Source organism: Hemitrygon akajei, chromosome 11, assembly GCF_048418815.1.
Source record: "Hemitrygon akajei chromosome 11, sHemAka1.3, whole genome shotgun sequence".
In the NCBI taxonomy this organism is placed as follows: domain Eukaryota; kingdom Metazoa; phylum Chordata; class Chondrichthyes; order Myliobatiformes; family Dasyatidae; genus Hemitrygon; species Hemitrygon akajei.
Genome location: NC_133134.1, coordinates 143,067,270 through 143,091,398, shown reverse-complemented (window position 1 = coordinate 143,091,398; position 24,129 = coordinate 143,067,270). Strand labels below are relative to the sequence as shown.

The 24,129-nt window shown below is 38.2% G+C and overlaps 1 protein-coding gene across 3 annotated transcripts; it reads left to right on the top strand.

Annotated features, from left to right (window-relative positions):
* Nucleotides 1-1,676: 1,676 nt before the first annotated feature.
* oprl1 (opiate receptor-like 1) lies at nucleotides 1,677-22,209 on the top strand. Of its 3 annotated transcripts, none has more exons than XM_073061848.1 (4): nucleotides 1,677-2,182; nucleotides 2,288-2,527; nucleotides 16,076-16,431; nucleotides 20,229-22,209. In XM_073061848.1, the coding sequence occupies exons 2-4, from the start codon at nucleotides 2,301-2,303 to the stop codon at nucleotides 20,747-20,749; spliced, it is 1,104 nt and encodes a 367-aa protein (XP_072917949.1). In that variant the 5' UTR covers nucleotides 1,677-2,182; nucleotides 2,288-2,300; the 3' UTR covers nucleotides 20,750-22,209. The 3 variants fall into 3 exon arrangements, with proteins under 3 accessions (XP_072917949.1, XP_072917947.1, XP_072917946.1); XM_073061846.1 differs by having other exon boundaries at nucleotides 1,678-2,148; XM_073061845.1 differs by having other exon boundaries at nucleotides 1,678-2,164.
* Nucleotides 22,210-24,129: the final 1,920 nt, after the last annotated feature.

Sequence of the window (24,129 nt, the reverse complement as noted above, 5' to 3'; positions counted from 1 at the left end):
GTTTTTGAAATTAGTTAATACAAGTTAAAAACTATCTTCAGCAACCTATTTATTATTCCCTAGCTAATTAAATTTGTGTTTCATTGTTGAATTGGTTTGTGATTCAAAAACACTAACAGTAAAACTCCCTCTTCTCTCACTCTCCCCCTCCCTCTCTCCCCATCTTTCTCTCCTCCCTATTTCACTATCTCTCTCTCTCCTTCCCTCTTTCACACCCTCTCTTCTCTCTCACACCATCCACCCCATTTCTCTCTCTTCCCCGCCCCTTGTTTCCCATACTCCCCAAAGCCTCACCCCATTATGTAAAAGATCAAAAGAGTCAGGATTAGTCAACATGTGTTTTAGTGGTCATTGATGGTTTAACAGACCTGTACATTAACCACATCAATTTGTTGAGAGCTGGATGAAATGATACCTCCACTATTGATCACCAACAGTTGTACCCCTTGAAACAGTCAAAAAAAAACCTTGACTGGACTTTCATGAGGGACATCTCATTCTTGAATGATTGTGGATCTGATTATGTTGAAATCTTAGGCCTTAATTCGTCTCTCTACCTACTGAATACCAATCTAATCAATTAATTTTAAGGTGCATTATCATCCCAGTTGTAGGCATCCTAATCCTGTGATGATGCTAGAAGTAAGTTTTGCATTTCACCAGGGCATACATCTACTTCCACATCTGGTAATAAATTTAACTTACTGCCATTGATGTTGCAAAGAGATCCAAAAAGACAACGATTTGAAATCAAGTTTAAATTCAACAGAGAATCCAATATGAAGAAAAAGAATTTTGTGTGGAGGTCAAAATTCCTTTAACTCATCTAGAAACATAGATTGCAGAGCAAGCTATTTCAGTATAAGGATTTATAATAGGTAATGACCAGCACAGGTGGACCTGCCAAGCAGGATATGTGGAATTATAATATATCATCTGGGATGAAATCAGCCTTCTGGATATCCAGTGTCCAGAAGGTGCCTAAGTAGAAATTCAGTGAGGGATAGGAGGGGATTTGGAGCAAGGAAACTCATGGTTAGGATACTCACGTGGACTTTGATAAAGAAAGCAGGACGAGCATAGAAACACATCTGAATATCTTCTCCTAGACTGTCACAGGTTTGTGTTAACAGCTTTAGGAAATCCTAGCCCTGCCACTGTTTATTGGAGAGGTCTAAGCAGAATGTGGTGTCTTTGACAGTAAATTCTCTGTAAATCAGTGCTTAACCCGCCATTGCAATGCACCAATGGATAGTTTGCAACCGGGGACGTTACCATCAGGGCTCAGCTAAACAAAAGTCTGCACTGTCCGCTGACACCGAAGTCCTCGGAAAGCACTTCAGGAGTCTGCAGTGAATTCGGAAGGTATGCAGTGAGGGGAATCCATGCCCCTTTCACTCATGAATAAAGTAATGCCACCTGCTCATGGTTACTTTCATCGCTGGTGATTGGTCACAACCTCATGCTCCATTTTACGCAGGAATAGCGGCAATGTGTGTTCTGTGCTTTGATCTCATTAAAGAACATTTGAAACGCTTTTATGTCTGATTTGCGCACGAATAGGGCGCTCCGAGATCCAATTTCTCAGCTCGTTTAGAAGAGCTGGGTTCAGTTTTGCGTGAGATTCAGAAAGGATTGGTGCTCGGAGCGACCTCTGGTGCGTGGTTTACACACTGCATCCTGAGGTTATTTTGTGAAATTGTGAATGTGAAAAAATATCTATTTTTTGCAAAGGTATTGGTATTGACATCTACATTTTGTGGATGGGAACCAGCTGCAGAATGAAGCTTGCTATTTGAGTGCAAAGTAACAGTGGACAGTTCGGAAGTGAAGGCAAGACGCTGGAATTTTAAAAAAATAGTAAAGTGGGCGGGCACGTAGGTCAGTCAACCTGAAGCTAAACACTGCTCACCAGTAGCAGATTGGAACTTTGACGACTGTGAGGGTCCACATCGTTAAAACTAGGAACCTTCTCAGCACCATCCAAAGAGAGGAATGTGTCTGAAGATTTCAAAATACCTAACTTGTAGAGGATCTCAGCTCCATCATTCTGTTCTGGGCGGAACAACAAATGGAAGGAAATCAATGTGCTATCAAGCTGCACTTTGAAATTCATTAAGCTTTCTGAAGTCCACTTCTCTACCACGGGTACAGTGCTTGAAACGTAATTTCGTATTTCATTGTAATAATCTGTTCGTTGTTTATAATTAGTTATTATATGCAAGCATACAGAAGTGTATTTCCACTTGAAAAGATACATTGTGTTTCTTATGTTACCTTACCGCAGGTCAAGAGGCACAATGGATTTTGACACCGTCTGCGCTTTGGGGAGTTTAAATCAGTTAAAATATCTTAATGACTCTTTCGATGAAAATTACACGATTCTTCTTGATCGCTGGTCTGACAATGTTACCGACCTCATAATAGACTGGTCAACCACGACTAAAATTGCCACCGTGGTGATCTATCTATTTATTTGCATAGTGGGGCTGGTGGGCAACTGTCTGGTAATGTACGTAATTGTCAGGTAAGCATTTTATTTTTTAATGTTTATTTCAAACAGTTTTAAAAACGTTTATATAAACGGGAAACTCAGTTTGTGTGTGTGTGAGAGAGAGAGTGTGCTGCCTTAGAGCGCCCTCATAGGGATAGGACGGGGCTCGAAATTCATAGATCCCTCATATTACAATGTAAATAAACTACGGTAAAATACGGAATTCAAATGTTTCACAAATAATAGCTGTTTTATTTTTCATTCAGGTTGGTATATAATAAACTTTCATTGCGGAATAAATTGATAAGAACTTACAAATAACGAGAGCGCTCAATTCCTCTGAGATTATGTAAACTGACGTTGCGAACCTGGTTTTTATTTAATATTTCTGTTCTTTCGGAACGGCAGATTACAAACTATTTTATGTAGATATTGCATGTTTTATGGTGTTAACCGATTCCTATTACGGAGAAAGGGGATGGTAAATTGCCCGCTTGGAATGTTTAGGTTTATTCTGGGATGGGTATGCAGGAAATAAATTACTTTTCCCATTGTTTTCACCCCATCTGTAAAATGCGAAATACGTTCATATCCACAATAGTTCCTGGTGCAATGATTTCCTTTTTACAGCATTTATCAATGTCCATTGGATTAAATCGGTTTAACAGTGAAATATGGCATTTTGGACCCAGAGGTCGAAATTGATTCACTTCAAATTTGGGAGCTAGTTTCGCCGTGACTGGTGATATGCGTTAAGTCAAATGTAACCAGTTTTCAGATTAGTTACATCGTATGATGAAGTTAACAAGCGTATTACAAATAATAGATCGATCAACAGCAATAGATTCATGAATATTACTGGCTCTAATTTACTCCAGTTCTTATCTCTCCCGCTCAGCATCCATAAATCCATCGTCCCCCCAACTCATTGATATATCTTTACTATTGTCGCATATTCATTTATTTTGATGAGTTGTATGTTCCACCCGTTGCTGATGTATTCTATTCGATTTCTTTTCCATACAGTTCTTTGGTAAGTTAACTGATTACTTTTGTCTTTATTCAAAACATTTTAGTAAATTGCCTTTCAATTCTTTAACAACTTAGTTGCTTCAAATCTCTTTAAACATTAAATGGATATATGTTCTTCTCATTTACTTTGAAGGATAAATTCAATATTTTTACATTGAAAATACATAAAAAAATTAAAAAAATACACCAACTTGTGGAATCTTTTGGCTCATTTGTCAATGGATGGGAAACATTGACACTCTTGTCAATTGAAGGTTCCTCTCTCCTGACTTGGCCACTCTGAAGGTATTTCTGCACAGTGCCCCGAAAAGGTGTTCAGACCCCACAACTACTTTCACATTGTACTGTCTCGTTTTCTAAATTTAAATTATATTGAAGTAGGATTTTTAGGCTAATGTACAAAATATTGCCCATCATGTCAAATCAAATGAAAAATTCCAAAGTCTGTCAACAATTTACTAAAAATTAAAAACCAAAATTGTGAGGCTAAAAAAAATCCATCCCCTTAGTAATTACTGTGCTAACATTCCTCAGGTGCAAAATATTATACTTTACCAAATTTGTTAATGTAGAAAATTGGAGGAGTGACTGTTTTCGATGAATCCATAAGATTAAATACCTCCCCCCCCCCCCCCACTCCTCCAAGGTCCAACAGTATGGTAGATTTTCAACAGACCAAATCATAATGAAGATAAGATACAAGTCAGGGAAATGCTATTAGAGAAGCACAAATCTGGGGAAGGGTACGAGACCATCTCAAAGGCACTAAATATAACTCAGTGCAGTCCATCATGAAAAAGTGGAAAAAAATATGACACTACAGCCACACTGCTAGGGTCAGGTGGCCCCTCAAACTTAGTCGCTGGAGAAGAATGGCACATGTAAGAGAGGTTACTGCGATGCCAACAGTCACTCTGAGTGAGCTGCAGAAGTCAGTGGCTGCAACTGGAGATGAAATTCATGGCTCCACAATCTCTAAGGCCTTGCACAAAAAAAGGGGGTATTTATGAAAGAGTGGCAAGGATAAAGCCCTGACTGAAAAAAAAAGCATCTCATTGTCTGTGAAGACTTTGCAAAGCATCTTAGAAGATGTGGAAGCAGATCTTGTGGCGGGTGAGACTAAAGTGGAATTCTCTGGCCTCAACACCAAGCAGGACATGTGACGTGAATCTAATGCTGTGCCTCAGCTATGTAACACCACCCCTACTGTAAAGTAAGGCGGAGGTAGCATCATGCTATGGGGATGCTTGTTAGCAGCAAGGACTGGAAATCTAGTCAGGTTTGATGGAAAGGTGAATGCTGCTAAATACAGAGCGATGGTGGATAAAAATCTGCTCCGCTCTGCCAGAGAGCTCAAACTGGGCAGTAAGTTTGTCTTTCAGCAGGACAACAGCCCTAAGTACACAGCCAGAGCAACTATGTAGTAGCTTCAAATAAAGAAATTGAGTCCAGCCAGAGTCCTGACCTTAACCCGATCGAACATCTCTGGCAAGACCTCAACAATTCTGTCCACTTCTGCTCCCCAACTAACCTGGCACAGCTTGTGCAAGGAGGATCCCGCAAATCTTACTTCATTGCATTGTGCAAAGCAAATAGAGACTTATAGCTGTGAGGTGGTTCAACTAAGGGGGATGAATACTTTTGAAAAGCTGACATTTCAGTTTTTGTATTTTTAGTTTTTCCATCCTTTTTGGGCTCCATTGTTGGGGTAAAGAGCACATGATTCACAAATAAAAATTCTCAGTTAAATTTATCAAAATCCATAGTAGTGATACTCATTTATGTGAACAAAGGGTTGGGGCTGAATACTTTATCAAGGCACTGTAAATGTCAGTAATTCCTTGAAGCAAATAGGAGCACCATCTGTTTTTGGGACATAGCTCTCTACAGATTCTAAATTGATTATGCTTAAATGTCAAATTTGAAGTTTACCTGCTATTTCCCAGGTGAAATATTTCACTTCTGAAAGCTTGGAAAATGAATTTCACTGGCTTTAATCCACATAAAGTAGAACCTGCCTACCACTGTACTTGAATTGTAACTCTTCCCCACTGGCAGACATCATCTCATCAGTGATACATTCACCTCCTTTCTTCAAGGACATCTATGTCTCTTTCACAGTCATGCCTTTCTCCCTCTCAAACAGAAATGTATGCCTCTTATAATAGGTTCTGGTTTCTTTTCCATAATTTGTCCATTCTCCCCTTCACAGAAATGTGTCCCTTTCAAAGAGATTTTCTCTCCTCTTTCAGAGGCAGTATAAAAAAATGTCTTTCTGAAGGCTGTTCCCTGCCCCCTTCCCCATTCACAGAGACACTTTCCCATAGCCCTTCACAAAGACACATAAATTCTTTACACTTTATACTCCTGGTTGCATTATAAATACTGTACATGCTGGTATTTATGTACATTTTTTCCATATCAGTACTTTAACATCGAATTTTATTTTTATAATTCATTGTTCATTATTATTGTTGAATGCTGATGTTTCTTATTGCATGCCGTGCTGCCACACCACAGCAAATTTCTATAGATGTAAGCTGACCTTTGGTTTGTTGAAGGTTGTACATATTTGCTTGCACCTGCGTTGCCGCGTGCACAGACAGTTATAGTGCACAAACAAGTGATGTGGCAGTCAGATCACACATACAAAAATGTTCCCGACTTCTTAATAAGCTGCTAAAGAAGCATTTATTAGTCTTTAAACAGCAGCTTGCTGCTGCTGTTACTGTGTTGCATTCATGAAACAATTTAAAATATGGATAAGATGATATGGTTGTAATAAAGTAATTATGGCTCCTTTCAATACCTTTTAAGGATACCCAAAGATGTTTTGAACTGGATTATGCTTAAAGTTGCATAGTCAGATGTATCTTGTTTCTGGCAAAGTTTTATAAAGAGTTAATGAGATAAAGAACTAGTTTTTTTTTGTGGGATAGGTCAAGAAAAGCAATCTATTCAGAACATGAGGAGAGTCCTCTGGAGCATCTTACATCCAGGCAATAGAATTGGTCAGAACTCCTGCTTTATTGCCTGGTGACAAACTATTCAGAGGATGGAAATGGAAATCTGACCAAATTCTACACAATGACCCTACTGCTTCATAATCCTGTAACACCGCCCTTCATCGTCATAAACAATAACATTAATCGTTCGCTAAAATATTTGCATCCAAAACTGCTATGTGCTGTCTGATGCACTTTTAGCACTACCCCATAAAGCAAGGAAACAGGCTTTTGGATCCATCTTTTTAAACTGAACATTAACAAGCGTGAACTTAGAGAGCTGTTGCTCTTGCTGCTGATGTACAGTGAAGTTGTATTTAGACTAAGGATTAAAGAATATGACGAAGTGTGAAAGGACTTCCCAAATCAATGCTGGCGTATAAATAAATTTAATGTTATCATTTGCCAATGTCATGTCCAAAATTGTAAAACCATGACATATAGGAGGCAAAGAAATGTGGGAGGATCTACTCATCATTTAGCTAAGTATTTTCCAAGACCATTTACTGATTGCACCTTGGTGTGACTAGATGATTAAGATGTGAGGAACATCATCACATAAAGAGTTCTTTTGCCCTTTATCCTGAGATCCTAACAAAAACATTTCATGAAAATATTTTTTTAAAAACATCAATGGAGTATTTTATTGTTCAGATGAATAGATAAGATTGACAAGAATTCTATAACACCCATTTAACACTGCAATGTAGCCAAATTGAACTCAATTCATTGCTTTTGAAACCATCTGGGAAATTAGCAATCTTCATTGTTTTATTATTTTCTGCTATACAAGATACTTAGAGCAAACAAAACAGCAAAATTGTAATTGCTTGAGATTAAATTAAATCCTCACTTAAGTGTACACATACTTCACTGGGGTTTCTAACCTGTGTTTTATAGATTGTGTTTTCAAATTTTCTTCTCTGGATTCTGTATGGGCACTGCCTACAGCAAAGGTGAAATTTTACTTTGACAAATTTACCAAAGCAAAATGTTTCTGATGCTCAAAAATGCCATTAATGTTTAAAAAGTCAGAAAAATTCTCAGTTAACACAATTATGGGTATTTGGATCAGGGAAGATTCATTATGAAAGGCTCATGAAAGTTAATTGATGTAAATTGTGAACTGTATATTCCAGATTGGACCCAACATTTACATATACCGTCCAAATGTCTCTGTCCCAGAACTTTCCTTTTTCTCCATCAACAGCCCCACTTGCTAAGGATATCATGGAACTATGTGGTGAAGCCCCAAGTTCATCAGCCTAACCATCTCCATTCAAAAATTGGTTTCATGTGAATCTTGCTGCAGATTCAGTAATGCAAATGCTACAAAATCTCAGCAAATTCAGAGTCCAGCGAAGAAGCACAGTTGGAAAACGGTTAGCAAAGCTTAGTGTCTAAGTGTGATGCATCCATATTCAAGTTATAGTCCTGACAAGTCAGGTCTTAGATACTGGTGATTTTCTGTGTAATTAGCAAAATCCTGGTCATTAACACTGCTCCAGAAATTTATTAATGTTTGGGTCAGACATGATAATTAGTTTCACATAACCATTAATAATATAGCTTTTTTGTTTAATTACTGCTACTTGTTGCTCTGAAGTTAAGACCATAAGATACGATCCATTTGGCCCACTGTGTCTGCTCCACAATTCAATGTTGACTCATTGTTGTTTTCAGCTTCATTCTCCCACCTCCTCCCTATAAGCCTCAACTACTTTACTAATCAAGCACCTATCAATCTCTACCTTAGCTACACCCAATGATTTGGCCTCCACTGCCCTCTTTGGCAACAAATTCCATATATTCACCACCTTCTGGCTGAAGAAACTTCTCCTCACCCCTGTCTTAAACAGACTTCTCTTTACTCTGAGGCTGACCCTTGGATCCTAGACATTTCTGCTAATGGAAACTCCTTTTCCACATTCATTCTATCCAGGCCTTTCACTATTTAATTAAGATATTTATGCACAAAAATGTGAAATATTGACATTAAGTTTTAACCTATAAATTGAACATTGATGCAGTCTTTGTAATCTACAAGCTACTTTTATATTCTGGCAATCTGAAGTCTTATCCATTTGTGGCTCATTTTAATTTTCCATCAGCTTCCGATGTTTTTCTTGTAAGTTTCATTTCCCTTCTGTACCTGTTGTTCTGAGTCCTAGGGTAAGTGGCCACACAGCTTTAGCATGGAAATTGAAATGTACCACCCAGACTATATGTCTATGGTCAGATTAATGACAATAATTAAACTCGAGGTCATACATAAAGGCAAAGGAGCACAGCATGAATATCAACAAAACAGACTAACTTAATCAAAGACAAATATGTGGAAACCAAAATAAAACCATAAGCAACAATTTAATTCCAGTTTGCCCTGACGTAATACTTTATGTGTATGAGGCAATTAATGCTCAATAACAGTATGGTGTCATTTTTTAAAATGGTATGACTTTGGTAATTAATTTTAAAAAAAACTAAAGAATAATTGCTGTAAGGTATGATTCAGATATTATATTTCACATTGAATATTCATCAGTTGAAATTGTTAGCGCATAAAAACTTTGTTAATTGTCTGTGAATCCAAAATTCACTTATGCAACATTCTCATGCAAATTACACCACTGCCCTGGAAAATCAAATGTCCAGCGGCTATCTGCTGCCACTGTACTGTCTATGCAGAAGTGGGTTGATTGGAATTGAGGAGAAGGAGTTATAACCATCCAGGACAATGAAGCTTCAAACCTCGGTAGAAACAAAAGGTGCCAGGAACACACAGCAAATAGTAAGGGCCATTGATCTTGAAATGTTAACTTCTGTTTCTCCTTCCACAGAATGCTGCCAGGCAAATGTTTCAAGCATTTACATTTCTAGCATCTGCTTTTTTTAATTATCTCTTTTAAGCTGTTGATATAATATTAATTTTAATTTGGCCTTGCACAGATTTATCAGCAATGCTGTGGATAAGAAAATTGTTGTAACTGCATGGACTAATAAATGTAAAAAAAAACATTTCAATCAGGTTAAGGGAAAGGTTTAGAAGACGTTTAGGCCAATTGTACCCAAATGGGACTAGCTCAAGTAGACAACTGGGTCAGTATGGAAGAGTTTGGCTGAAGGGCCTGTTTTAGTACAGTGTAATGCTGTGACTCTATGACTTGATAAACAGAGAAGCTAACTTTTACAATGTACTAATTATAGCCTCAGTAATACACTTACCTAACTTGACTTTGACTATTATTTGTAATTAAACCTATAAATTTAAAGCTGGTCTGAAAGGAAATTGCTTTATCTTCCTATGGCCTGTAATTGCAGCCTAGAACCTGTATGATTTGATTGTTTATCTGCCACAGATAAATATTTCCTATTTACATTTTTAAATGTTTCTCTCCTGGAGAGGCTGTATATTTATTTATTGATAATTACAACTATTCTTGTGGTTGACATGCTGATACATGTCAGTGTTGCTTGCGAATGCTGTTACCCTGAGTTTGCAATGTACAGTGGAAATACAAATTTATTTGTTACATGATCATTTATGATCTTCCTGTAAAAAAGAAACAAGGATAAAATCTCATGATTTATGAACAACATTAGAACTTTCTCCAACATCATAGACAATAACACTCAGTAGTCATAAATGCTACATCATAAAAATAGGAAATACTATGAAATTGGGTACATTGTAGTCTTAGTTTAATTTTAGTAAGCAATATGTATATCTAGGTGATACCTGTCATTTATTATTTGAACTTCCTTTGTTAAACATGTTATTTTATGCAGTATATTTGAAATATAGCCATTTCTGTGGTTTCAGCTCATTTTATGCTCCTGACGTTGCTTGATACTTGACTGAAAAAGAAGGCTTGCATCTATTAACTATTTTCATAACAAGCTTTCTGACAAGAAGAAGAAATTAATTGCCAAACATACACAAACTCTGAAGATGTTCTTTAAAACATCAAGTGTATGGGACATTGGAAAATAAGTTGAATTTCCCCATGGGGATGAATAAAGTATCTATCTATCTATCTATCTAAAACTGATTCTGGGCTATGAAGAGGACTTCCACCTTCTTCATAGCCCAAAATCAGCTTTAAAGAACACCCTCAGAGTTTGCATATATTTAGCAATTAATCAAGGCTGTGGATAGAGTGGCAGGATGGAATATGTAATGTTTGGAAATTCAAATAATGTGACAGTGATGTGACTCGAGTGTTTGAGTGCTTCTTTGTGAGTTCTGGGACCACGTTTCTAATCATTTAACCCATAAATTCTTCTTAAAGAAGGTGATCTTCCATCATTATCAACTCATGATATGGATCTGCTCTAGGGTAATAGAACTGAAGTAATGGCTACATTTAAGGCATAATGTTAATTATGTAGTTAACCTGTGATTTCAATGGGTGAACTAAGACTCATTTTTTCTTTTATAGATCTCTACCAATGGACTGATTTGTTTCTGTAATATTTAAATACCTAGCAGAACAGTGGATTGTGATCAGGAAAATAAATATTTAACTTCATCACTCTCAAATGCCATTATTGTTAAGTGACCGAACAATGTTATAATTGGGGATTTTGTTGACAGCATATGATTTGCTTCTTGCTAAAGTTATGACAGCAATTAGAATGGAAATATTCTTTCTGATGTATTGATTTGGCTGCTCAGTAAACTGCAAACACCCAGCTGGTAAAGCTGTGCAGGATTAACTGGTGATATGAGCATTCCCAGCAATAATTCTAACTTGAAAGAGGCACATTTGAGAGAGCACAGTGATGTGGATCTACTCCGATCTCCACTCTTATCATGGCAGGCCTAACACGGAAAAATGTAGGATGGTTGAGTTTTGAAGCAGTGGTTATTGATGTCCAAACAATAAATAAATATGTCTTAGGAATCACGGTAGTCTATTGTACATTTATAAGCAGCTTTCATTCAACTTCTGGTATATTTCAGACCTGTTTCTTTTGCAAGATTTGTCTTTTGTGTGCATGGGAATTTGTTTCGATGACGTGCAGTTCCAAATCTGAACACTGAGGTATGAGGCTTTGCATTGATAAAAATACATGTAAATTGATGTGAACACTTAAATTTTCCTTTGGACTGGCAAGACCTCCTGGGACAAATCCAGGAAAATGATAATTTTTCTAAATTTATAAAGCATGGCATTGAAAGTTTTGGATGATATGAGTGGTTAATTGTTTGGACCATGCATGTTTGATTTCTGAGCCTGCCAGAGGTAATGCTGCTTGGTAAAAGATAATGATACTGTGAATAGAAATAAGATTTTTCATTATTTCATAGAATATTCGTTAACTGTAAATATATTGAAGTATTAGAAAAACTAACTTTGCAAACAAGGCAGATGACTTGATATTTGGTTCTTACAGTCAATTGATTTTTGGTTCATACAGTTAACACAAAGTATATGGAAAACAAATTCAAATAATTTAAAGTTACATTGTGTACAAGGATAATTTACAGTCAGATAAAACTATTCCATGAAATAGGGATAAGTATCAATCTCAACTAAAAACATTGGAACCACTTGTTTGGAACGGAATCAGAAGACCATTAGGTCCCATAATAACTCCACATGATAAACCTGTAATGGGCAGACTCTACCCTCATTTGGAGGGGTCATGGGGGAAGGGGCATGCTTATGGACATTTTCAACCTCTCACTACTATGAGCAGAAGTTCTCACTTGCTTCAAAAAGGCAACAATTATACCAGTGCCTAGGAAGGATAATGTGGGCTGCCTTAATGACTATAGCCCGGTTGCACTCACATCAACAGTGATAAAATGCTTTGAGAGGTTGCTTATGTCTAGACTGAACTCTTGCCTCAGCAAAGACCTGGACCTATTACAATTTAATTATCACCACAATAGGTCAATGGCAGACACAATATCAATGGCTCTCCACATGGCTTTATACCACCTAGACAACACAAACACCTACGTCAGGATGTTGTTCATAGACTATAGCTCAGCATTTAATACCATCATCCCCACAATCCTGATTGAGAAGTTGCAGATCTTGGGATTCTGTACCTCCCTCTGCAATTGGATCCTTGACTTCCTAACTGGAAGACCACAGTCTGTGCAGATTGGTGGTAACATCTTCTCCTTGCTGATGATCAACACTGGCACACCTCAGGGGTGTGTGCTTAGCCCACTGCTCTACTCTCTGTATACACGTGACTGTGCAGCTAGGCATAACTCAAATGCCATCTATAAATTTGCTGACGATACAACCATAGATGGTAGAATCTCAGGTGGTGATGAGAGGGCGTACAGGAGTGAGATATGCCAACTAGTGGAATGGTGCCGCAGCAACAACCTTGCACTCAACGTCAGTAATATGAAAGAGCTGATTGTGGACTTCCAGAAGGGTAAAATGAAGGAACACATACCAACTTTCAGAGGGATTAGAATTGGAGAGAGTGAGCAGCTTCCAGTTCCTGGGTGTCAAGATCTCTGAGGATCTAACCTGGTCCCAAAATATCGATGTAGTTATAAAGAAAGCAAGACATACATACATACAAGGCTATACTTTTTTGAAGAGAATTTGAAGAGATTTGGCATTTCAACAAATACACTGAAAATCTTCTATAGTTGTTCCGTGGAGAGCATTCTGACAGGCTGCCTCACTCTCTGGGATGGAGGGGCTACCACACAGGGCCGAAAGAAACTGCAGAGGATTGTAAATCTAGTCAGCTCTATCTTGGGCACTATCCTACAAAATACCCAGGACACCTTTAGGGAGCGGTGTCTCAGAAAGGTAGCGTCCATTATTAAGGACCTCCAGCACCCAGAACATGTCCTTTTCGCACTGTTACCATCAGATAGGAGATACAAAAGCCTGAAGGCACACACTCAGTGATTCAGGAACAGCTTCTTCCCCTCTGCCATCCGATTCCTAAATGGACATAGAAGCTTTGGATACTACCTCACTTTTTTAAAATATACAGCATTTCTGTGTTTGCATGTTTTTTAAAATCTATTCAATATATGTAATTGATTTATCATTAATTTATCATTATTATGCTTTATTTTATTTATTATTATTTTTCCTTCCTGCTAGATTATGTATTGCATTAAACTGCTGCTGCTAAATTAATAAATTTCATGTCACATGCCAGTGATAATAAACCTGATTCTGATTCTAGTGAACAGACAGATAATTTGGAATGGTAGTGGGAGATGCAGTTGGCCACTCTATATCTTCTTGCCAGATAATACATTTATTTTTAACAATACCTTACAATTGTCTCTTTCGTCAATTTAGCAGTATAAAATGGTATAATGTATTAGCTCTTGATTTCAAGGAAGCATTGATCACAGCCTTGAAACTTTTTCTCAGCCCAGTGGTAATTTCTTCCCAGAGTCAACCAGATGTCCACGTGGTTCCAGAAAAGATTCCTGGAATCATGTAGATGAGCAATTAATTACTGATGGCAAACCATTTAAAGAGGTTGCAAATATAATTAATTACATGTTAAAAAAAACTCCAATTATTTTCATTGTTAAGAACCTAAGGTGTGTGTTTGGCAAACACCTTCTGGCATGACAATGTAGTACTGAAATCAATTTCATTATTTCTCTGTCATTTAGCAAATTTCTCATAGTCTTCCTTTAACTGTGCTCACAGAATATTTATTATTGAGATAAAAACCAAGAATGGGACCTTCTGGCCCCTCAAGCTGTGCCACCCACTCAACAGAACCCTGGTTTAATCCTAGCCTAAACACAGGACAACTTACAATGATTTACTACTGAGAACCATGTATTTCTGAGTACTAGTAGTATGATTTACAATCAGTACATTTTGGAACTGTGGGAGGTAACTGGAGCACCCAGAGAAAATCCACGTGGTCCTGGGGAGAATGTACAAACTGTGGCAGGAATTGGACCCTGGGTTTCTGATACTATAAAGCATTGTACTAACCACTATGTTACCTTGCTGCCCCCACTATGAAGCAATACCAAGCAATTATACATTTCCCTATCACTGACATGAGAAAATCCACAGATGCTAGAAATCCAAAGCACAAACTCAGTGGGTCAAGCAGAACTCCTAATGAAGAGTCTCAGCCTAAAACGTGGAATGTTTAATCCTTTCCATAGATGCTGCCTGGCCATACATTTCCCAATGTTTAAGAGCAATTTGTTTGTACAATACAGCATTCTGTGTACTGATTAAAACTGACTAAATTTATTTTATTTACATTACTCGTGTACTCTTTATTTTGGGTTAACCCTGATATTAATTAGGTATTGGTACAAAGAATTTAATGGGAAAACAATTATCGATCATAGCAAGCGGGTTTCATAATACTGCTATGAGATCAGCATTTAGATCATTTTCATCAAAATTAGTCATGTGTCAACTTCAGCTTCATGTGATAGTATTTTCTACAGCTTAAGTATTTGTTCAATGACCATTCAGATATAAATGGCAATAGTAGTACTGTAATGTGAGCTGTTTTGCTGTTCTATTGATGCAATTTTTGTGTAATAAGAGTTTCAAACAGGATATCATTTTATGTGGTGGTAGGAAAAGTTTTAGCACTAAGGTAAACTATTATAGCTTGTTTTTTTAATGCTAAGGCACTGTAAATTTTATGATGCCCATCATGCTGTTTGGCGCTTCACTGAAGACTGCTGAATTTGAATGTTTCACTTGCTGTCAATCTATTTTAAAGGCACTGAATTTCTAGATATAAATTTCACCCAATCAGAACTCTATTGGCATCCTGGAACCACTATGTCATTTTGTCCACATTACCTTTCAAGTCCTTATGCCCAGGATTCTCAATTGAAGAGTGAAGAGGAATACCAGAAGAAACTCCCGTACCATAGAAAGTGTATGGAGCAATAGAACCCTTTATCAATTGTAACCTTGATATAAATTAAAGAAATTTAATGTCAAAATATTTGAAAAAAGGGTTTGAGAAAACAAAGGAATGAAATTGCTCCATCAGAAAAATTGCATCAGTTCAGGAGTAATTGAATAAATAACCTACTTCCTGTGCTGACATATTTTTGATTTTAATGTAGTAAGGAAGAACATTTTTCCCCAAAGAACTATCAATTCATTTGCAAGTAGATACAATCATTCTTGTTTGTGCCATGGAGTGATTCATCTGTGCAATTATTACATTGTTGTTCACTGGAATGCATTGTACTAGATGTGAAAAGTCAAGCAATGGACTAACCTTTTGACAAAATATCGTACCAGAACAATTGCTTCTGTAATAGTCATTTCACAACAAACAGAACATCATTAGGTGGTAATTTTCTGTAAATTATTGAGGTGGAAATTGTATGATTTTGTTACTGCACCGTCAGTACTCTCTGCTGGATTAATATCTCATTTGTAAGGTAAAAATTGCACTGTGGATTGTGTATTTATGAGGGCAATGTTTCAATATCTTTAATAAATGTGATGTATAAATCTGTTCATATGTTCAATTATGCTGGTTAAGTTACAAGTAAAACTCCACCTTTCATAAGGTTCATTTCTTACAGGTATACCAAGATGAAGACAGCAACAAACATATATATATTCAATCTTGCACTTGCAGATGCATTAGAATTAATAACATTACCTTTCCAAGCGACTGATGCACTCTTGGGATTCTGGCCTTTTGGAAATATTGTCTGTAAATTAGCAATCTCAATTGACTACTACAATATGTTCACCAGCATCCTAACTCTGACAGTGATGAGTGTCGATCGGTACATTGCTGTCTGTCACCCTGTTAAAGCATTAGATATGCGAACACCCTTCAATGCCAAGATTGTAAATGTGTGCATCTGGGTGTTTGCTTCTGTAATTGGAATACCAGCAATGATCATGGGATCAGCTGACACCGAAAATAAGGGTAAGTCACAGCAAAATGTCACTATACACTAAGATGTAAGATGTATGTAGTTTAAAAAGTATGCCTTTACTAACATTACTGATGATCTACAGCATGTTACTGCTTCAAAGTTCCAGTGACCTAGGTTCAATTATGACCTTTGTTGCTGTTCATATGGAGTTTCCATCTACTCCCTGTGACCATAGTGGTCTCTCCAATTGTCCTACCACAATTTAATGATGATTAGGGTAGTAGAGTGGTTCAATTGATGGAATGTGAGGAGAAAAGCATCCAGGAAAAATTATTAGGGATAGGGCACCATGGTAGCATAATGGTTAGCAGGACATTATTGCAGCTCAGGGCATCAGGGTTCAGAGTTCAATTCTGGCACCCTCAGAAAGTTTGTATTGTTCTTCCCTTGTGCAGAAGAACCCTCCAGGTCCTCCAGTTTCTTCCCAGAGTCCAAAGATATTGTTTAGATGGTATATTGGTCATTGTAAAATGTCTTGTGATTAGGCCAGGGTTAAATAAGTGAGTTGCTGGGCAGTGCAGCTCATTGGGCTGGGAGTCCCTGTCCCTAAATAAGTAAATAATAAATATGAAGATTGCTCCATTAGCTGGTCAGAGAGTGAAAATATCACATTGATTCAGATTTGGAGGCAGTCTAGAGGTTGAAGAGCTAACTGGAAAAGTGCAGTAAACAGATTTAATATGTAATCACAAGATTCAGTAGATGCTGGAAATCGAGAGCAACATGCATAGACCTAATATGTATCTAATTTGGGGTAATTTTGGCTTAAGGATGTTTAGTAGACAGGGAGCTTGACGGAGATTTCTTTAGCATCACAACTTTGCTGGCATTATATACTGTATTTACAATGATCAGTATTGTGTATGAACAATATATTTGCCATAAATCGTAGCCCAGGATGATTGTTTTCCTGTAGGTAAACTATGCATTTTTAGCAATGGCAGCCATTCCAATAGTGAAGTATGTGCGCGAAAATTATGACTGAGAAGGTGCTCAAGAAGCTTAATGGTCTGAGGGTGGATAAATCTCCTGGACCTGATGGGATGCACCCTCGGGTTCTGAAGGAAGTAGCAGGAGGGATTGCAGAGGCATTAACAATGATCTTTCAAGAATCAATAAATTCTGGCATTGTACCAGATGACAGGAAAATTGCAAATGTTACTCCACTATTTAAGAAGGGTGGGAGGCAGCAGAAAGGAAACTATAGACCTGTTAGCCTGACTTCAGTGGTTAGGAAGTTATTGGAATCGATAGTTAGGGATGAGATTATAGAGTACCTGGAGGCACATAACAAAATAGGCCAAAGCCAGTATGGTTTCCTGAAAGGAAAATCCTGCCTGACTAACCGACTGCAGTTCTTTAAGGAAATTAGATGCAGTAGACGTGGTGTACTTGGATTTTCAGAAGGCCTTTGACAAGGTGCCACACATGAGGCTCCTTAGCAAGATAAGAGCCAATGGAATTACAGGGAAGTTACTAGCATGGGTGGAGCATTGGTTGGTCGGCAGAAAAAAGAGAGTGGGAATAGAGGGATCCTATTCTGGCTGGCTGCCAGTTACCAGCGGAGTTCCGCAGGGGTCAGTGTTGGGACCACTGCTTTTTACAATGTATGTCAATGATTTTGACTGTAGAATTAATGGATTTGTGGCTAAATTTGCCGATGATGCAAAGATAGGTGGAGGAGCAGGTAGTGTTGAGGAAACAGAGAGCCTGCAGTGAGACTTTGATAGTTTAGGGGACTGGGCAAAGAAGTGGCAAATGAAATACAATATTGGAATGTGTATGGTCATGCACTTTAGTGGAAGAAATAAACGGGGCAGACTATTATTTATGGGGAGAGAATTCAAAATGCAGAGATGCAAAGGGACTTGGGAGTCCTTATGCAGGATACCTGAAGGTTAACCTCCAGGTTGGGTCGGCTGTGAAGAAGGCAAATGCAATGTTGGCATTCTTTTCAAGAGGTACTGTATAGAATACAAGAGCAGGGATGTGATGTTGAGGCTCTATAAGGCACTCATGAGACCACACGGAGTATTGTGTGCAGTTTTGGGTTCCTTTATTTTAGAAAGGATATACTGACATTGGAGAGGGTTCAGAGAAGATTCATGAGAATGATTTCAGGAATAAGAGGGTTACTGTATGAGAAACATCTGGCAGCTCTTGGGCTGTGTTCCCTGGAGTTCAGGAGAATGAGGGGGGATCTCATAGAAACATTCCAAATGTTAAAAGGCCTGGACAGATTAGATTTGGCAAAGTTATTTCCCATGGTAGGGGATTCTAGGACATGAGGGCATGACTTCAGGATTGAAGGATGTCCATTTAGGACTGAGATGCAGAGAAATTACTTTAGTCAGAGAGTTGTAAGTCTGTGGAATTTGTTGCCAAAAGCGCCGGTGGAGGCCAAGTCATTGGGTGTATTTAAGGCAGAGATAAAAAGTTCTTGATTAGCCAGGGCGTCAAAGGGTATGGGGTGAAAGCTGGGGAGTGGGGATGACTGGAAGAATTGGATCAGCCCATGTTCGAAAGGTGGAACAGACTCGATGGGCCAAATGTCCTGCTTCTACTCCTATATCTTATGGCCTTATGTTCTTAATTAGACACACAAACTCTGAGTAACTTTCCTTTTCCTAATTTGACTGGCACTGTGAATGACTAGGATCTGGAGTATAATGTTGGGAGTGTGTGAGTAGTGGAGACAGATTCGAACACTGGACTCAAAGAAAAAAAAAATTAAAAAGAATAAGAATGAAAAAAATATTGCAGAGTTATGGAATGAAGCTGGGAAAGTGAGATAAATGAATTTATCTTGCACAAAATCAGCATGGGCTTACTCTGTAGCATTTGTGTGATTTGTGCCTGCTAGCATCTCTTAGCTATCTCCCTTATGAGCTTAAGGCAAACATTTTAATTGGGCACCTAGAGTCTTCTGGTCGACATAATTTGGTTGATCACTGAACAAACTTGCTTAGTGAATGGCTTGAGAGTACAATCATAGCATGACACAGTTATAATGACAGTTTCCACAACAAGTACATAAATGGGATAAATTAGTCGTAACATAAACAGTGTGACTTTAAAATGGAGACAGAATAAAATCTTCACTTTCTGGTTTAGTTAACACTTACCTAATTAGGTCTGATTATGCTTGAACTTGTCCCTTCATATTTAATCACTTAGTGTGTCAATTAATAATTCAAAGTTTATTTTAACTTTATTTAGAGACAAAGCACAGAACAACAAACCATGCTGCCCAGCAACACACTATTTAACTCTAGCCTTAGCACAGGACAAGTCGGTTGGTGGTGTAGTGGCATCAGCACCGGTCTTCAGAGCAAAGGCTCCCTTGCATGTTTTCTGTCTGTGTTGGGTTGAGCATCAAGTAGGAACTTGGCCTCGTAAAATCAAGAAAGCTTGCTAAAAGAAAACGCCATCATGATGGTGTCCCAATGACTCCACTTAGAGTTAAGGGCATTCTTCTTCTTAGCTCAGGACAATTTACAATCACCAATTAACATACTAAACAGAATGCCTTTGAACTGTGGGAGGAAAATGGAGCATCCTGCGGAAACGCACAACCTCGCGGAGAACACACAACCTCTTAATGACGCCGCTGGAATTTGACTTTGAACTCCAACATTCCAAGCTGCGATAGCATCACTCTTGCCACAATGCTACTGTTGCACCCCCGCCACTATGCAAGCTTATTGCAAAACACTTGCAAGCTTACTGCAATAGATGTGACAATATTCAAATGTTAATACATTGTACTTTTTCCTTTTTTTTTCAGAAATTGAATGCCTTTTGGTTCACCCTCAGCCCCACAGTTACTGGAAGCCTATAATTGAGATTGCTGTGTTTTTCTTCTCTTTTGTCATCCCAGTTGTTGTCATAACCATTTGCTACACATTAATGCTCAGGCGGTTGCGAAGAGTGCGCATACTTTCCGGATCAAAGGAGAAGGACAGGAACCTGCGCAGAATCACAAGAATGGTCTTGGTGGTTGTTGCTGTCTTCATTATCTGTTGGACTCCAGTCCATGTTCTAGTGTTGGTGCAAGCTGTGTGTAATCGTGAAATTTTAACTATTATGCCAAGCTGGCATTTTTGTGTTGCCCTTGGCTATGCCAATAGCAGCCTCAATCCTGTTCTTTATGCCTTTCTGGATGAAAATTTCAAAAGATGTTTCAAAGAATTTTGCTTTCCCTCTGCTCTTAAATCAGAAATTAAGACATCAAATGGTATGAGAAGTATCACAAAAGGCATTGCACTCTCATGTAAGAATACAGATGGCAATGAAAATGCTGCATGACTAGAAATGGGGGCAGTTTCAGCTGCTGGCCATCAGGAGAACAAAATAATCAAATATGGAGATGACCCAAACTACAGGCCTTTGAAATAAATATTTCTGCTGCAATTCTAGCTCAAATAAATTAAGAACTGGTTCTTAAAAGAAAACTAATAAAAATGAATTTCAGACATTGAAAAATTGCACAAATTGATACAAGAAATTAACAAAAATATAAACAGGCATATTAATTCAAATTTCAAATTTTCAGACAAGTCACACTCTCCACTAATAACTTTAAGCAAATCTTTGGGCTATAAAAATTTCATTTAATTGTCAGATGTATTATATATAATTGAATTTATTGCATGCTACTGAAATATGCTGATCATTTCATTGTATAGGAAGAAGTAATTAAGGGCAATGTCTGGCTTAATAAATATAGCATTAAAAAGTTATTACAGTTACAGATGAATTAACTTTAAAAAAGGACTTGGAAATTTAATATTTTTGGATGCTTATGACCCAAGTTAAAATACCTAAAGCATAAGAGAAAATAAAATATTGTAAAATTATTTATATGAAAACATAAATTATATTTATTTAATTGTAATAAAACTTTTTATTGCAGGGCATGAGGTACTCAGAGAATCATATAATAGTATAGGTTTGCACTTTAACTTTATTTGTGATTGTTTACAAAAGATGCAACTTTAATGCTTGCAGCATGAACCACATTCCAATATAATAGTCCGATATTCCTTTTTACCAGTTTCTATGTATATAATTATTATCTTAATGTTTAGAGCATATCTTTATGTGCAGTGAATACAGTCACACGGTTTAATATCATTCTCTGTGAACAATTCCATATCAAATTCATTTTCTTGCTATTTCAGAAGTAGTATTTCCCATATATAATTGGTTCATAGACCTTAAAAATATCAGATAAAGGAAATGAAATTTGAGCATATTAAACATTTATAAATAAGTCCAAATATAATTTCAGGCTTTGGTTATTCAAATCACCACTTAATCATTCCCTGCAGATGATCATTTCTATAATCACATTATACTCTTTCGAGATTCATTTTGAATGTTGTTTGAATGTTTATAATAATTTCCATTGAGGAACTTATTTTCATGGTTAAACATTTTCAAAATGCTTTGTACAATTATTTTGTAATAGGTGCACTAATTATGTAAAACATATATTATGTTTATAATTATGTAAGTATTAGTCTTAATGCAATTGTGTATTTATCTGTTAATTGAAATTAGCTAAAATTCAAGAAATGTTTTGTTTGACTGTATGTCTGACTGTTTGTCTGACTCCAAGTTAAAGCTGAGCTGTGTCATCTGTGATGCCAGAATATTCTAAAATATTTGCTGTTATTGAAATTATACACTGCAGTAAATTGAAAATGTATTGATGTTGAACTTGTATTTGTCTCTTGCAACAATAAATAAAAGTTATAAATATACTTAATTAACTCATTATTTAATAGTCAATACCATGGTAAAACTCACTCTAAACTTAAGGAATATTGTTTGATGGAAAGCTCTCAATTATTGGTGGACATACAAGAATTGCTTCTGACTTAAGAAAGCTGCAAAAAAATTTCTTAGGTAGGTTGGTGAAACCCAGTTCAAAGGAGACAAAAATAGGTAAGGAAGTGCAAACACGAGGAAATCTGCAGGTGCTGGAAATTCAAACAACACACACAAAATGCTGGTGGAACACAGCAGGCCAGGCAGCATCTATAAGGAGAAGCACTGTCGACGTTTCGGGCCGAGACCTTTCGTCAGGACCAACTGAAAGGAAAGATTGTAAGAGATTTGAAAGTAGTGGGGGGAGGGGGAAAAGCGAAATGATGGGAGAAGACCGGAGGGGGTGGGATGAAGCTAAGAGCTGGAAAGGTGATTGGCAAAAGTGATACTGAGCTGGAGAAAGGAAGGGATCATGGGACGGGAGGCCTTGGGAGAAAGAGGTGGGGGGGGGGGAAAGCACTAGAGGGAGATGGAGAACGGGCAAACAACTAAATATGTCAGGGATGAGGTAAGAAGGGGCATTAACGGTAGTTAGAGAAGTCAATGTTCATGCCATCAGGTTGGAGGCTACCCAGCCGGTATATAAGGTGTTGTTCCTCCAACCTGAGTTTGGATTCATCTTGACAGTAGAGGAGGCCATGGATAGACATATCAGAATGGGAACGGGACATGGAATTAAAATGTGTGGCCACTGGGAGATCCTGCTTTCTCTGGTGGACCGAACGTAGGTGTTCAGCAAAACAGTCTCCCAGTCTGCGTCGGGTCTCACCAATATATAAAAGGCCACACCGGGAGCACCAGACGCAGTATACCACACCAGCCAACTCACAGGTGAAGTGTCACCTCACCTGGAAGGACTGTCTGGGGCCCTGAATGGTGGTGAGGGAGGAAGTGTAAGGGCAGGTGTAGCACTTGTTCTGCTTACAAGGATAAGTGCCAGGAGGGAGATCGGTGGGAAGGAATGGGTGGACGAGTGGACAAGGGAGTCGCGTAGGGAGCGATCCCTACGGAAAGCAGAAAGGGGTGGGAGGGAAAGATATGCTTGGTAGTGGGATCGCATTGGAGGTGGCAGAAGTTACGGAGAACTATACATTGGACCTGGAGGCTTGTGGGGTGGTAGGTGAGGACAAGGGGAACCCTATCCCGAGTGGGGTGGCGGGTGGATGGGGTGAGGGCAGATGTGCGGGAAATGGGAGAGATGCGTTTGAGAGCAGAGTTGATGGTGGAAAAAGGGAAGCCCCTTTGTTTAAAAAAGGAAGACATCCCCTTCATCCTGGAATGAAAAGCCTCATCCTGAGAGCAGATGCGGCGGAGACGGAGGAATTGTGAGAAGGGGATAGCATTTTTGCAAGGGACAGGGTGGGAAGAGGAATAGTCCAGGTAGCTGTGAGAGTCTGTAGGCTTATAATAGATATCAGTAGATAAGGCATCTCCAGAGATGGAGACAGAAAGATCAAGAAAGGGGAGGGAGGTGTCAGAAATGGACCAGGTAAATTTGAGGGCAGGGTGAGAGTTGGAGGCAAAGTTAATGAAGTCGATGAGCTCAGCATGCGTGCAAGAGGCAGTGCCAATGCAGTCGTCAATGTAGCGAAGGAAAAGAAGCGGACGGATACCGGTATAGACTTGGAACATGGACTGTTCCACAAAGCCAACAAAAGGGCAGGCATAACTGGGACCCATATGGGTGCCCATGGCTACACCCTTGGTTTGGAGGAAGTGGGAGGAGCCAAAGGAGAAATTATTGAGAGTAAGAACTAATTCCGCTAGACGGAGGAGAGTGGTGGTAGAGGGGAATTGGTTAGGTCTGGAATCCAAAAAGAAGAGAAGAGCTTCGAGACCATCTGGGTGGGGGA